This window comes from Populus euphratica, unplaced genomic scaffold (assembly GCF_000495115.2).
Source record: "Populus euphratica unplaced genomic scaffold, PopEup_1.0 scaffold355.1, whole genome shotgun sequence".
Taxonomy (NCBI): domain Eukaryota; kingdom Viridiplantae; phylum Streptophyta; class Magnoliopsida; order Malpighiales; family Salicaceae; genus Populus; species Populus euphratica.
The window spans coordinates 23,206-37,954 of record NW_011500174.1 but is presented as its reverse complement, the minus strand read 5'-3'; the positions used below and the strand labels follow the sequence as shown (position 1 = coordinate 37,954).

Below are 14,749 nucleotides of genomic sequence, written 5' to 3'. Positions count from 1 at the left end.
TTAGTAATACAGCTTCATTGAATGCTTTTACCACCCCTCTTCATATTACCTGTTTGCGTAGGTTATGCCCTCTGACATTGATCAAGATCTCACGCCACTGGAAGTAACTGTATTCTCTTGCTATTTTAGTATTGGGAATGCATGCCATATTACATGATTTTAAGTGCATTTAAGGACCTGTTTAGTAATACAAGCTTCATTGCTTTCCAAAGCGTGTCTAGACAATAAAAGCATCAAAATGATGATTTTTAAAGTGATTTTAGATGGTTTTGATATGAAGATGTCAAAACCAATAAAAAACACCTAAAAAGCATCAATTTGATGCATTTTCAAGTGAAAAACACCTATATTGTATTACTAAACACACACTAAAAGGTCATAACAACAACAGTTACAAGGTATAAAGGAAAGTTGCCTGCTTCCATTAGGGTATCATCGACATGGACACCCCTCTCTCGTTTTCCCCTGCTTACTTGTGCAATTAATTATGCTGCTTTTAAAATCACGGACACTTTCAGACAAGTAACGAAGGCGAACTAATCAAAATAAAGGGTTCTTTGGGGAGGAAATGACTGATCAAAATATTCGCCGTGCTTGTGCATTGACACTAGCTGTAAGTTTATGAACCGTGCGGGCTGCTGGCCTGGATATGCACTAGAAGTTTTTCCCGTTGTTTAGATATTTATGCCTTGTTTATACATGGTCATGGACTCATGGGTCCAGGACACGCAAGCTCTCCACATTAAACGAAGTTCGAATTTCCCTGGGATCAACTCATCAAAGATGGCGTGAATGCCAGGCCAAGCTAGACTTATGGAGGCATCTGTTTGAGAATATTGTTAGCTTTGATATGGGCTTCTGAGAAAATGTTGTCTAGGGCGGGGCGTCCGTTGGATTGATTGAAAAAAAGTCAATAATTGTGAAACCGAAAAATGAACCGCTGACCACAGCGTAGCTATAGCATGATAGACCTCCAAATAAGGAAAAAGAAAAAAAGAAAAAAAGAGGAGTTTTGGTGACAGAAAAACCCTTCTCCACGTGTTCCCAGGCATCCTCCAAGATTCTCTCTTTCGGGAAACAAGACACAAAATACCAGAACTCGACGTTGACTAGTGCATGGAGAAACGACTTAGCCATGCTTACATGTATGCAGCAACCAGACCCCTTTCTGTATTTCCTTTCCTCACAAGAAGCAAGCTCAAGTTAAGCTATGGCAACCGAATAAGCTTAATTCAGACACTTCTCTAATTATTCATGGGGTTATAAATCTTATTTTGTTCGAACATCTTTTCTTGTAATAATTCGGATGGTGACATTCTGATCTCCGGGGTTTTCTTTTGGGCTAGGTATATGGACTTGCCCTCCTAAGTCCATATGTACCCAACTTTTTATTAAATATCCCTTAACCTTAAAAAAATTAAAATAAGTTTTTTTAAAAATAAATTTATTAAAATAACATAACATCATAGTTTTCAAGAAGATTTAAACTTTTATGGTAATACTAATAATTATTTTATAATTAATTATATATTAGCCTAATATGCATAATTTAAAAAAGAATTATTTATATTAGGATAATTATAAATTTTCTCATCGATATTATATAAAAATAAAATATTTTTTTATAAATCTTTTAAATAATTTTTCAGCTATGTTATTCATCTATTTATTATTATAAATGCATAAAAATAATTGATTCATGACTTTTTTTAATTGAAATTTGCTTTCGCGATCATAATAAGTTTTTATATAAAAAACAATATTTATAATAAAAAGACATTTTTATCAAACTAAAAATAAAATAGGGAGTTTTCTGATTAAGAAGATTTATTTATTTCTTTTTAATTCAAGTAATTAGAATCTTTCCTAATATTTTTTTAATTACCATTAGCTTTTATCCAATAAACCATGCTTTTATTACCATTAGCTTTTTAATTATCATTAGTTTTCATAATATTGTTTTTATTTTTTATTTGATTTTCTTTTTTAGATTTAAGATTGCTTTCACAATCATAATTATTTTTCACTTAAAATTTAGAGTTGATATATTATTTTGTTGGATATCAATCAAACTAGCTTTTATTTTTGAATGGGATTCTTGCCTTTTTTATATTCTTATTTAAAATTTTTTATTATTTTTATCTCAAATCTCAAATCATTTAGTAAAAATTTTAAAAAAAGCAATCAAATATCTTATTGATTCTTATTGTTTTTTTATTCTCATTATTTTTTATTCTTATCAGATTAAAAACCAAGGAAAAATATGTTTTTTTAAAAGAAAAATAATAAATGGATTAAGAAGGCAGAAATTATGTAAGAAAATTATATTTTTAAATAGAGTTGAAATTATTATTTTCTTTATAAAAAAGCAATTTTATTGTTATATTATCAAATAAAAATTTTTTAAAGCTCTTCCCACACAACGTATGTCCTTTATATCAATGATGTGGTTAGCGTTAAAGCAGTATATATATATTTTTTGTCACGCAATAAGAATTTTTTTCATAGGTGAGACCGTGAGAAGTCGCCGGTGATTGCATTTTTTTTTAGCGTGGAGCGCCGGCACGTGACTAGCCTTTCCGCCTCAACTCCACACAGCTGAATAAAATGGCATTGTATTGGAATCACAAGCCATAGAGTGCTACTAGAAACCGTCAACAAAACGTGTTGAAAAACCACCACAAATTGAAATTCACCCCACCTTAGAACTACTCTTATGCTTGATGGAATGCACTTCAAATGTTTGTTAAAATGCTTGTTGCTGATTAGCAAGTTCTTTTCATCGAACCCGTTTCCCTTTTTACTGATAATAAAGCAATTGCTGGTACGTACTCCAAGTGTTTGCTAAAATGCTTAGTAGAAACAGGATGCTTATCAGAAGTTTGGTTTCGAGTTCAGTCCCTTGTACGAGAAACTTTTCAGGGACAGCCCCGCCTCCACGGCAGGTTCTGAAAACCGGAGATACTTTAAGACAAACGAGGATATTCACAAACGAGGACGTTACTGAATATTCAAAGGCGAGTCATGATTCCAATCCATTGCATTTCGATTCTGAATTTGCCCGGAATGCTGGATTTGAGGATCGGGTTGTCCATGGAATGCTGGTTGCTGCTCTATTTCCTCGGATTATTGCATCTCACTTTGTAAGTCATGACTCCTACCCTCTTTATTAAGATTCAAGTTATTGGCTTTTCATTCTTCAATTGACAGTTGATGTTGAGATTGCCAAACTTTTGTAGCCTGGAGCCGTATATGTTTCTCAAAGCCTACATTATAAATGCCCTGTATATATTGGAGATGCAGTTGTTGGAGAGGTACAAGCTACTAATATAAGAGAAAACAAGAGTAGATACATGTAAGCGACATTACGCTTTCTGTTTTTGTCCTGAAGTAATGATAGCAGCGCTTGACTCGGTTTCTGGTTGTTAAATGATCAGAGTCAAATTCTCGACAAAGTGCTTCAAGAACGATAAGCTTCTCGTTATTGATGGAGAGGCTGTGGCGATTTTACCAAATCTAGCTGCGGAGAAGGCGAATGTTGTGGACTGATGAACCTTCAGCAAAGGGCGCAGATGGATGTTGTCAGACTAAAAATTTTGAAGGTGCTTTGCTTTGATTACTTTCTAATTTACGAGTCTTGGACCTCTTGGTAGACAGGCCAATGGATTTGATGACTCTTTTAGCTGTTTTCAAGGATAGTTCTTTCCCTCGCCGTCCTGTCCCATATCTTTGTCGGCGCATGAGAGAGGGAGATGGCTAGTCTATGGACTTGCATTTGACTTGGTGGTGGAATTGGTGAAGATTGTTTTTTTTTTTTTAAAAAAAAAAAAACTGGCTTTCTTCGAATTCTTTTACTAGCGTGCTCCGGCATAAACTTGTAGGTTTCTTGGAGTGCTCCTATTTTAGGTTATAAAGCATTAGTACATGTTTCATTCAAGGCTCTCTCATAGAGTTCAGAGCTCGCTCCTTGCATTACCATCTTTGACTCGCTTTAACCGGAAGTGTAGAGAGTCATATTCGCCTGAGGCAAAGAAGAGCTGCAATAAAATGAATTGTTTGTCAGTAAGCGTTTTCTTAGCTACTCCGTTCATGGACTTGCCTTAGCCGCTACATGCATCATTTTGCTCTTGGAAATACTGATTAGCTGGTTTTGCTGAGACTGGGCCAAGAAATAGAGAACATAATAACAACATTAATGATGATGGTCCAGAAAATGCCTATGCAAAGCATAAAGAAGTCGAGAGAATTGACACGACATGTAAGTAATAAATTCTATTTGCTTTGTTATTCTGCTTAGCCTGCGTGTATACAAATTTTCAGGAGCAGAACTCAATTTCCACCTGTTTCTTGGGCGAAACCATCGTAGTCTAATGCCCTATCACCTACAGAATTTTTCAGACAACTTTTACATAAAATCCAACCGAAACCATTCCTCGACATGTATATTTTAGGAAGAACGATCAAAGAACTCGATACAATCCCAGTGTGCCGGATATGGTGATGGGTGGATTGATTTCAAATCGCGTTGCTTTTCCCTCCAGAAGCAATTGAGGCAATCTTTGGCTTTTTTTTTTTTTTTTTATTAATGTAGGTGTTCGGACTAGCTTGTACGTATCATGATTAATCTTACTGAATAAGTAAAGTACCACGAGGATGATAAGTGTACAAGATAGAAAGAATCCAGTAAAGATAAAAAGGGAACAAACCTTTAGTCCTATTCCCACTGATACTCAAACTTAAATTCGAAAAAAGGAAAGCTGCTTCAACAACCACTTGGACACGACCCTCTTGGCTACCTTTTTTCTCCTGTCCATGTGGTAACATGGGGCCACTAATTTTTCGGTACAGCTTTTTCGCTATCAACAGAACCGATTTCTGCTTCCAGAGCTGCCATTTCATCAGTGAAAAGGAGGGCAGTCAATTCCACAGGGACCTTTTGATGAAGGAAAAGCTCGTTGCCAGCTACAGCCGTAACACCCTGACTTCGCTTGTGGGCAAGAGTGACATGAGCCTTCTCAAGGTTGTGCTCCATGTCCTCGAGAAAGGTTTTGACCTCGGGGTTATTCTCAGCCAACTATTTCAATAGACACAAGTCAATGTTGGATAAGAAATTGTATCTTTTATCGCCATTAAAAAAAAATGCCGGTAAATCCAGATACAAAACAAGCAGCCTATGCGACAGAAAGTCTTCATGGATTAACGGGGGGAAAAGGGCGAGGGAAATAAGGAGGCATTTGTATGAGCTTAGCTTTTTCCATAATTATTATTTATTACCTACAGAAAGAGATATGGATTGAAGTGACGACCCATCTGGCTTGTCTCCCTACGCGTATCAAGCCTTGTTTATTGTCAAATAAAATTAAGAAGGTACGGAAGAATCCCAGCTTGACGATGCTGCGTTTCTCTCCATCTTTTCTTCTCAATTCTCTCTTCATTTTCCTTTAAGAAAAGTTCTTAGCAGAATCACCAATGGGTTTCCGTATAAATAACTTTGTATACCCACCCCCAGCAATTCCTAGCTCCTTCCAGTTCTTATCGTTACCTTCCCGTTTCAAAACCCATCAATTATTACAACTTTCGACTTTTTACACAGACTTGAAACCACATCACTTACATGATACCACCACCATGCATCAAGCCACGAGCTTGAAATCCAGAATTTAAGAGATCTATCGTAGATGAAAGTCATGGAAAGTGAGGGGAAGTGTGGCGGAAGGAACGGGGGAGATTCTCTTCTTGGGTCTCATCGCTTAAGGCAATATAGTAAATTTACAGTATTTTTTTTTTTCATATCAAATTAAATGGGAGACAAGAACTAAGCAAAGCCAAAATTGGTTTCAAATAGAGTAGAACTTGAAGTCACCAGTCAGCTGCTTAATGTGACATGGTGGGTTGACATGATGAGCTGGTAAAGTAGATTCCATATGACGTCGCCAATCTAGTGGGTGCATCCGCAAATCGAATAACCTGAAAAAAACATGGGCTTAGCTTTTAAAGAAAAAAAATAAAAATAAAACAATGCTAGTTTACCTGCTTTTATATAAAAAATAAATCAATGTTTTAGATTGATAAAGGTCAAATTAAGTTAATCCATCCTATGTCATGTTCTTGGTTGGGTTCATGACCTTGTCTTTTGAAATCCTTTTTTAATTATTAAACAGTTATAAAAGTAGACAATGACAATGCATAAAATTATAAGAGAAAAATGTATTTTTCTTATTAAAATTGTTTTTCATGATTCATATAATTTCTTTTACAATAAAAATTGTCCAAGTCTCAATATTTTTTATATGATTGAAGAAAAAATAATAATAAATGTGATGAAATCTTGTTAAGAATTCATTAAAGAAATTTTAATAATAAAAAATTAAATATAATTGAATATTTATGATATTTTTTTTTCATATTAGATACATAATAATTGAAAACAAATTATTAACATTTCTATGAAAATCTATAACGATTGAAATATCATGTTAAACATTTTCATATATTGCATTTCAATCAAAATTAACAAAAAAAACTCCTCATTTTCTTATTTGTATTTGCTCTCTCTCTCTCTCTATATATATATATATATATATATATTCTTATTTGAGACCTTATTACCTATTATACTATTATATTCATTCATTTTAGCTTCTATTGAATAAAACAGACTTGATTGTCTATTTTCTTGATAAAATATAGGATAAGGTATTTTTTGGATAATTCAAATCGAAAAAATTGAATATCTAACTGGAATATCCAATCAATTATGTTCCATTTAATTTTTATTTCATAGCTTCAGGGTAAGGAATGAGAAACCTTTCTTTTATTATATGAATTATTTTATCTAGAAAAATTATTTTTTCTCAACAATATCTTGGCATTTAATCTAATAGCCTTCTGTTAGATATGAACAAAATTGATAAATATTGATCATTCTCATTAGAGTATTATAACATAAAAATTCATTAGATAATGAACTTTTGGTTCTAAGCCATCTCTCATGATAAATCAATAATTTAAAGTGCTTGTCTTGTATGTCCTCGATAAATCAATGTTTATATATAGATGTAGGATGATCTGTTTGGAAAGTAAGAATCCTCTTTAACATCTTTTCATTTGTAAAGAATTCTTGATATACAAACATATAAATATAAATAAGAAGTTGATCTTTGAATTAAAAAAAAGCTGGTCTACATGGTCTTAAATGAATTGGTTTATTCAAAATATACCTTGTTTTTTGAAAGATTTCATCATTCATATAGCCTATTAATAAGAAGCTTGTTTCATTCATTTTGTCTTTTTTTTTTCTTTGTTGTGAACTTATTGAATATGTACAGATAACAAATAAAATAAAACATGAAAATAACAAAACAAACGCCATTATCCAATATAATATTATTAAAAGAATAAATTGATATAATATTATTAAGACAATATATTTATTGTTATGCTTTTACACCAAAGTGACCTAGAGTACTTTATTTTTTTGATTTCATTTAATGTCTATTGGTGTTTTAAAAGTTTGTTTTCAAAATCCCAAATAGGATAATTCAAATTATATTGACACATAGCACAACTTGTCAAAGATATTGAGTTATTATGAGATTTACCCGTTCTCTACCCCGATTAAGATATCCTTTGTTTCACCAAATTTTTTTTGAGTAAATCATCTAAAAATTAGAGCGTGAAATAGCTATAAAGTGCAATTAGATATATGCTTTGGAGGTATTCAAATTAATATTATCAACTAGAATAATTTATGGTTAGCTTGTTTAAACTATAAAAATAAAGTATTCAGACTCCGCTTAGAAAAACCCAATTAATATCATATCCATGATCACTATTTGTATCATATTCTATTTATAAATTAGAAATTGGAGTAATTTCAAACTACTAATTATAATCAATCAAATAATTTGATAAATACATCAAATATTCTACTAAAAGAGTGAAATGAATTGAAAAAAAAGAAAGTTATAGAAAAAAGACACGATATTGAAGCATTTTCCTTATATGTACAAATCAAAATAAGCAGATCTTTACTCGGAGTAGAGAAAAAAACGTAAAAGAATTCAAAAAACCTACTAAGAAACAAGAGAATGTTATTATGATTTGAATTGGATCATGATAAAGGAATACATAAATGAGAAGTTAGTTTGATAAGTTTAATGAGTTTTTTAAATTTATAGGCAAATGGGTAAAAAAACCATCTTTTTTAAAAAATAAAGAAAAAAACCCTTCGTTATTAGTTAAATGAGATCTACATATTGATTATTTTTTTTGTGATATTTTATAAATCATATGCATCAAAAGATGCATGTACAATTTTTAAGAGATATAATTTGATTATAATCAACCAACTTGATCAAGGAAGATTACTCTTTCTAGGTTAAGATGTTGATAGAGAAATCTTAAATCCACTCATTGATCCTATAGTATATTTTTGTAGAGAAAGTGAAACCAAAAACTTGTATTTTTTTATTTCTTATTTTATTTTAAAAAAATTATAAAGTCTGATTTTCAATCAATTCAATGCTGAAAGATAAAATTAAAAAATAAAAAATAAAAAATAAACAAAAAATAACTCAAGTCAACATGGTTAATTTGAAAACTTGCAACCCAAGCCATAAATTTAGGATAACTTTATAAAATACAAATTGAAATAAATTATAAAACTTGCAACCCAGGCCATAAATTTAAGATAACTCTATAAAATACAAATTGAAATAAATTATAAAACTTGCAACTCAGGCCATAAATTTAGGATAACTCTATAAAATATAAATTGAAATAAATTATAAAACTTCATACCTAGTAAATCCATTGTTGAACTTGAATGATAAAATTAAAGAAAAAAATTCAAAATTAAAAAATTCATAAAAAATCTCAAGTATTAAAATGAAAAAATACTTAGATTTTTATTGTTCATTGCTGCAGTGAAAAGCCAAGCCGTTATAGCATATTTTAATTATTTTATGGAATTGTTTACACGTATTTTTTTATTTTTTTTTATTTATATTTAAATCTATTTTTTTTAACATCAAATGAAATGAAATTCATCTTCGAACTATTTTAAAATTGCAGTCTAGTGTAATTAAAGGAATTTAATAAATTTTCTTGAGTGTTGTTTCAAGGTGTAAATTTTAAAAGTGAAGGAAATGAACGAATCTCCCTCCAACCTTTTGGTTTCTTTTGTCCTCCTTCGTATACTATTTTTCTTATTCAACATTGGCTATATCCGTGGATTAGTTTATTCGTTAAACAAAACGAAATTCTTTTCTAAATAATCTCAAAAACCTACGAAGATAAATCAAAGTAACCCTTCGTCCTAACCTGGCCTCCGAAACTGCACCCAACGAAGATCCTGGAAGAGTTAAATGTAATTACGTCATTGCAAAGATCACTTTTAATGTAGGTGGTATTTTGTTTTGTTTTTTTAAGTATTTTTTATTTAAAAATATATTAAAATAATATTTTTAATTTTTAATTTTTTTTCTATCATCTAATTAAAAAAATTTAAAAAATAAATTAGTTTTTTTCTTACAATGTTTTCAAGCACTGTATCTATTTTTTACTAATTTTTATATTTGTAGTGAAAGAAATACAATAAAATATTTAATAATAAATTAAATTGCATTTTATGCTTGGAAACTTGCTAAAAATTTGAGTTAGAAACTTTTGTTTTTGTGTAATATTTTTTATATATTTTTTTAATTGAGTTTCATAAAAATACCAAATATTATACATGTATATTTTACTCCACATAAACTTTAACCATAATTTTTGTTAAATATATATTTAAATACAACTAACTATAATTTAACACACACACATATATATATATCAAATCAAATCACAGCCGAAGACCTACTAAACACATTCCTAAACCCATTCCTAAAGTATTAAAAAATCCAAACTTTTTACTGCAATATATGTGTGTGTGTGTGTGTGTGTGTATATGTATATATATGTATGTATCAAATCACAGCCGAAGACCTATTTCCAAGACAAACACATTCCTAAACCCATTCCTAAAGTATTAAAAAATCCAAACTTTTGACTGCAATGCAGACTCGCCCAGCCCGCTCTGCATTTGGACGCAATTTACTCCCAAATCGCTGCTCTTTTGTACCTATAAAAGCCCTCTCAAGCCTTCAGTCTTGCTCACCAGATCACGCATATTACTCACCAACCAAACAAACGAGTCTGACCGCTTGCACTAATCCCAATCCATGGCGACTGCTTCTGCGTAAGAATCTCCTCCTGCTTTCTCTATATTCTGCAACTTGCTGCTTGCTGTTTTAGTGAGTTCCCTAATTTTCCGTTTGTTTTCCAAATGGGAAGTTTGGATAAGAGCGTACCAGAGAAATTGCCCCCACCATTGGATGCTACTGCAGAGCAACCTCCACTCTTTGATGGAACTACCAAGTTTGTTTTCTTTATTTCTTTCTTTCCCTTTCGCGTTGTGTTTGATTGATAGTACATCGTAAGAATCTTGTTTCTAAAATTAGCTGTTGTGCTGTGTTTAAGATTGTATACATGCTACACGTGTCCATTTGCCCAGCGAGTTTGGATCACCAGGAACTTCAAGGTATCTTTTGCATTTCATCATCATCATCTTCAGTTATATCAAGGATGCTTATTTTTTTTATTTTTTTAATCTTTAATTTTTCGATGGATTCAGGGATTACAAGATGAGATTAAGTTAGTTCCTCTAATCCTTCAAAATAGGCCTGCTTGGTATCCAGAGAAAGTTTACCCTCCAAATAAGGTCAATATTCTTATTCTTACTGCTCCATTAGTGCTTCCTTCTATCATCACCCTGTCACTCATACCCTATTGATCAAGAATTAATACACAATTGTTTACTCTTCTTTTTATTTTTGTAGTATCAGTCTAGCATGCTTCTATTTCGTCAGGTTGTTTGTAATGGTGGCAGTGCTAATCTACACATATATAGGTCAGGAATTAAAATGGCGTGGACATAAAGCTGATGAATTACTGAGTTTAGCCTGATAAAATTACGTACTGAGTTGTTGCTCTTCGTATCTTACATGAATTTTCCATTGAAAACTCCTGCAACTTTGTTGTCATTTTTGGATACGTGAAGATTTTGGATAACTGGTGTTAGTACTAATATGATACCTAGTTACATCAAGTGCATATTGTCATTTGTTCAACCTATGCATTATTTATCATTTCTTGTTGGATTAGAAAACCCTTTTTGTTTATAGGTACCATCATTGGAACACAATGGCAAAATTACTGGGGAAAGTCTTGATTTGATTAAATATTTAGAAAGCAACTTTGAAGGACCTTCTCTTCTCCCCAAGGTAAGATGCAGATAATTCTGTTGCACTCTTGATGAAAACTCTCCTACAACTTAGACAGACAAAGTTAACAAAGAAAAGTTCTTCAGGATCCTGCTAAGAAAGAGTTTGCTGAAGAGTTGTTCTCCTACACTGATAAATTCAACGGTACAGTGTATACTTCATTCAAGGGAGACGTGGCGAAGGAAGCTGGTAAAATCCAGATATTCCTCTCTTTCTATGCCTAATGTTTTGTATGCAAACTGGATTAACTTTAATCATTAACTTGCATCAGGTCCTGCTTTTGATCACTTAGAAAATGCTCTGCATAAATTTGATGATGGGCCATTCTTCCTTGGCAAAGAATTCAGTTTGGTATGTTTTAATTTAATATTACTAGAGCCTGAACCTATTCTATTTGTTGAATCGTTCACTTTATAGCACAATCACGGTGCAATCTTATTTTTTAATTCAGAAATATGTGGGATGGTTGACCATTGCCTTACGACATTATTTGAGTGTGTCAGTTATATGTTTAAAAATCATTTGTTCTCAGGTGGACATAGCCTATATCCCATTTGTTGAAAGATTCAATATCTTCTTGCTAGAAGTTTTTAAGTATGATATCACTGCCGGCAGACAAAAACTGGCAGCTTGGATTGAGGTAATTTTGAATCTATTTTCTACCAGGTCATCCAATCATTAATTTAGTTATTCTTTGCCGAAGAAGTTTATTTTATCCATCCATTTGATACCACTTTGGGAATCTTTTGCTTCAAGTGTTTACTTCTCTTTTTTTTACCAGGTCATCCAATCATTAATTTAGTTATTCTTTAACAAGATAGTTTATTTTATCCATCCATTTGATATTATATGTTCAGCTCCACTCTGGGAATCTTTAGCTTCAAGTGTTTGCTTCTTTTTTTTTTTTTACCAGGTCATCCAATCATTAATTTAGTTATTCTTTGCAAAGATAGTTTATTTTATCCATCCATTTGATATTATATGTTTAGCTCCACTCTGGGAATCGTTAGCTTCAAGTGTTTGCTTCTTCTTTTTTTTACCAGGTCATCCAATCATTAATTTAGTTATTCTTTGCCGAGATTGTTTGTTTTATCCATCCATTTGATATTGTATGGCTAACTCCGCTCTGGGAATCTTTTGCTTCAAGTGTTTGCTTTTATTTTTATATTTTTAATTCGATCCGTGTCTCATGTTCTTGCACTTTGTTCCTCCCTGGAGTGCCTGGTTCTGTACCCTTGCCTTACCCACCGTTTCTTCTTCTTCTTTTGGTCTAAAGATACCCTCTGCTTGTAGTAGTTTTGCTGGATCTTCAATCTTGCATGACTGGGATCATGTATAGTTATTGTTTTGGCATCATCTATAGTGTCCACTTCTTAAGCTTATGATGAGCAATCATTTTCTGTTGAGCAACTGAGCATTGGAGCTAGATTTTCTAGTACACAATGTCCTGAACCAGTATTCCATATGCAGGAGGTGAACAAGATTGAGGCTTACAAGCAGACAAAAACTGATCCAAAAGAGCTGGTTGAATTTTTCAAGAAGCGCTTTTTGGTAAAGCACCAAAGTCATCTTGATATACTTATAGCATCTATTCATTTTTTCCCTCCAAATTAATGTTGGCTGTGGTTAAGTAACCATTCTCCTCTTTATCATTGCTCTGCAGGCTTAGATTTTAAAATGCCACTGTGATGAATAAGGGCCCAGGTGTCTCATAGTTGAATAAGATTGGTTGTGTTTGTACACTCGAGGTGCAAATGTCCACTGGTTGCGCATCATGGTCGGGTCTCCGTGGATAGTCTACTTACAGCTCTAGTAAATAATAGAAGTTGAAGCTCTCTGGGCTTTTCCAGCAGCCAGGTTTATGTTAATTTGGTGACTGTATGTATTGGGGGCTTTGTAAGTTTCTGTTGCTTTGAGTTCAAGGGTCATGCCTTGTTTAGTGTGCTCGCTATACTTTCAAGATTGTCTTGCTTTAGCACCTATTATGGGCACTATTGTAGAGATGCTGACAGCATCTCTATTTAATAGAATTTATGTTGTCTCTCTCTCTCTCTCTAAAATCAATTATTGAAGACTTTCGCCTCGCAGATACAAATGCCATGGCCCGTTTAAACTGACGGTGCCTGATAATATATCAGTTTGGGACCAAATAAATGCAATGCCAATGGCAGGTGGTCGTGCAGGCAGGCACTGGCAATGATCGCCATTTCTTACCCTTCTCCTTGTCCTTTTGTAAAGATTTTGCATCTTTTTGTTATATTTTATATATTTACTGGTCCAAACTTATTCATTCAAGGTATTGGGTACAATTTGGTTTCAATAACCACAAAAAAAAAAAACATGACGTAGATAATACAAAATAAAATATGAAAAGAGTTTATTAAACTTACATATTTTTTTAAAAAATTGATAATTTTTTTTTTACTTTAGTTATATAGTAAATATTGTATTTAAAGACATATTCCCTTTGTATTTTTTGTTTTATAAATATAAAAATTTATTTTAAAAACAAGTTTATTTTTATATTTTTACATCTATTTCCATCTCTTGAACCAACAACATTTTTTTTCTTCGGTTATTTATATCACAAGACAGTTAACTACTAAACGCTACTTTATATTGCAAATCACAGGACAACTCTCTCCCTACATACATGATAATAGAATAAATTATATTTTTTTTATTTTTTAAAAATTATTTTTAATATTAGGACATTAAAATAATTTAAAAATACTAAAAATATATTAATTTAAAGTAAGTGAAAAAATAAAAATTTCAAATTAATTCATTAAATAAATTACTAAAGAAGCTAATGGCTAATAACAATAGTAACGGTAAATGTTATATTTGTTGATTTCTAAGCTGCTAATTCCATTCCTAATTATGATAACAGAAAAAATTGTAATTAATTAAAAAAAAAGAAAAAAAAAAGAGCGTTGTAAATGGATAGCTTTGAAAACCACTTAGAAAACGTTGCCATATACGTGTAGTAAATAGTAATGCCAATCAATAATAAATCAATAATTCATATGTTTTGGAAAGATTAAGTAAAAAAAAAAAAACATAACGGGATGAAAATTAGAAGTGCGGTGCCAAAATATTTCTTTAAATTTATTTTTTATTGCAGCACATTAATATGATTTTAAAATATAAAAATAATAATTTAAAATAAATTTTTTAAAATACAATTTAATAACATTTCCAGACAGTCACTAAAATACAAATGCAATGCAGTGGGTGAGGTATTGGCAGTGATATGCTTTCCTATCTTCTAATAAAGGAAATATAATTGACGTCAATGCCACTTTTGTTTTATTACTAGATTAGTTTTGCTCATGCGTCATCATGGGCTGTATAATTTTTTTTTAATGTAAAAAAAGTGATAGATTAAAAAAAATCATGTTCCAAGTAATTAAATTATAAAT

General features: G+C 31.6%; 3 protein-coding genes and 1 long non-coding RNA gene across 5 annotated transcripts in view; 3 read left to right on the top strand and 1 right to left on the bottom strand.

The window, feature by feature from the left end:
* LOC105111411 (uncharacterized) overlaps positions 1–107 on the top strand; it is a 4,611-nt gene extending 4,504 nt beyond the window's left edge. Inside the window, exon 6 of the mRNA XM_011006755.1 lies at positions 62–107. Coding sequence (XP_011005057.1) covers positions 62–107 — 46 coding nt within the window. The remainder of the gene's footprint in view (positions 1–61) is intronic.
* A 2,384-nt stretch (positions 108–2,491) lies between these two features.
* LOC105111403 (hydroxyacyl-thioester dehydratase type 2, mitochondrial-like) lies at positions 2,492–4,062 on the top strand. Its single transcript, XM_011006746.1, has 3 exons — positions 2,492–3,143; positions 3,240–3,355; positions 3,438–4,062. Exons 1-3 carry the CDS (start codon positions 2,850–2,852, stop codon positions 3,547–3,549), a joined length of 522 nt encoding a protein of 173 aa, XP_011005048.1. The 5' UTR covers positions 2,492–2,849; the 3' UTR covers positions 3,550–4,062.
* A 197-nt stretch (positions 4,063–4,259) lies between these two features.
* LOC105111404 (uncharacterized) lies at positions 4,260–5,693 on the bottom strand. The gene is made up of 3 exons (XR_839602.1): positions 5,504–5,693; positions 4,785–5,429; positions 4,260–4,563 (listed from the first exon to the last, which is right to left on the bottom strand). It is a non-coding gene; the product is annotated as an uncharacterized LOC105111404 (long non-coding RNA).
* A 4,378-nt stretch (positions 5,694–10,071) lies between these two features.
* LOC105111402 (glutathione S-transferase L3-like) lies at positions 10,072–13,369 on the top strand. 2 transcript variants are annotated; one of them, XM_011006744.1, is made up of 10 exons: positions 10,075–10,240; positions 10,336–10,419; positions 10,522–10,582; positions 10,676–10,762; positions 11,226–11,324; positions 11,411–11,513; positions 11,596–11,675; positions 11,857–11,964; positions 12,795–12,875; positions 12,988–13,369. In XM_011006744.1, the coding sequence occupies exons 1-10, from the start codon at positions 10,224–10,226 to the stop codon at positions 12,991–12,993; spliced, it is 726 nt and encodes a 241-aa protein (XP_011005046.1). In that variant the 5' UTR covers positions 10,075–10,223; the 3' UTR covers positions 12,994–13,369. The 2 variants fall into 2 exon arrangements, with proteins under 2 accessions (XP_011005047.1, XP_011005046.1); XM_011006745.1 differs by lacking the exons at positions 12,795–12,875; positions 12,988–13,369 and adding an exon at positions 12,238–12,268 and having other exon boundaries at positions 10,072–10,240; positions 11,857–11,990.
* The last annotated feature ends 1,380 nt before the right edge of the window (positions 13,370–14,749 follow it).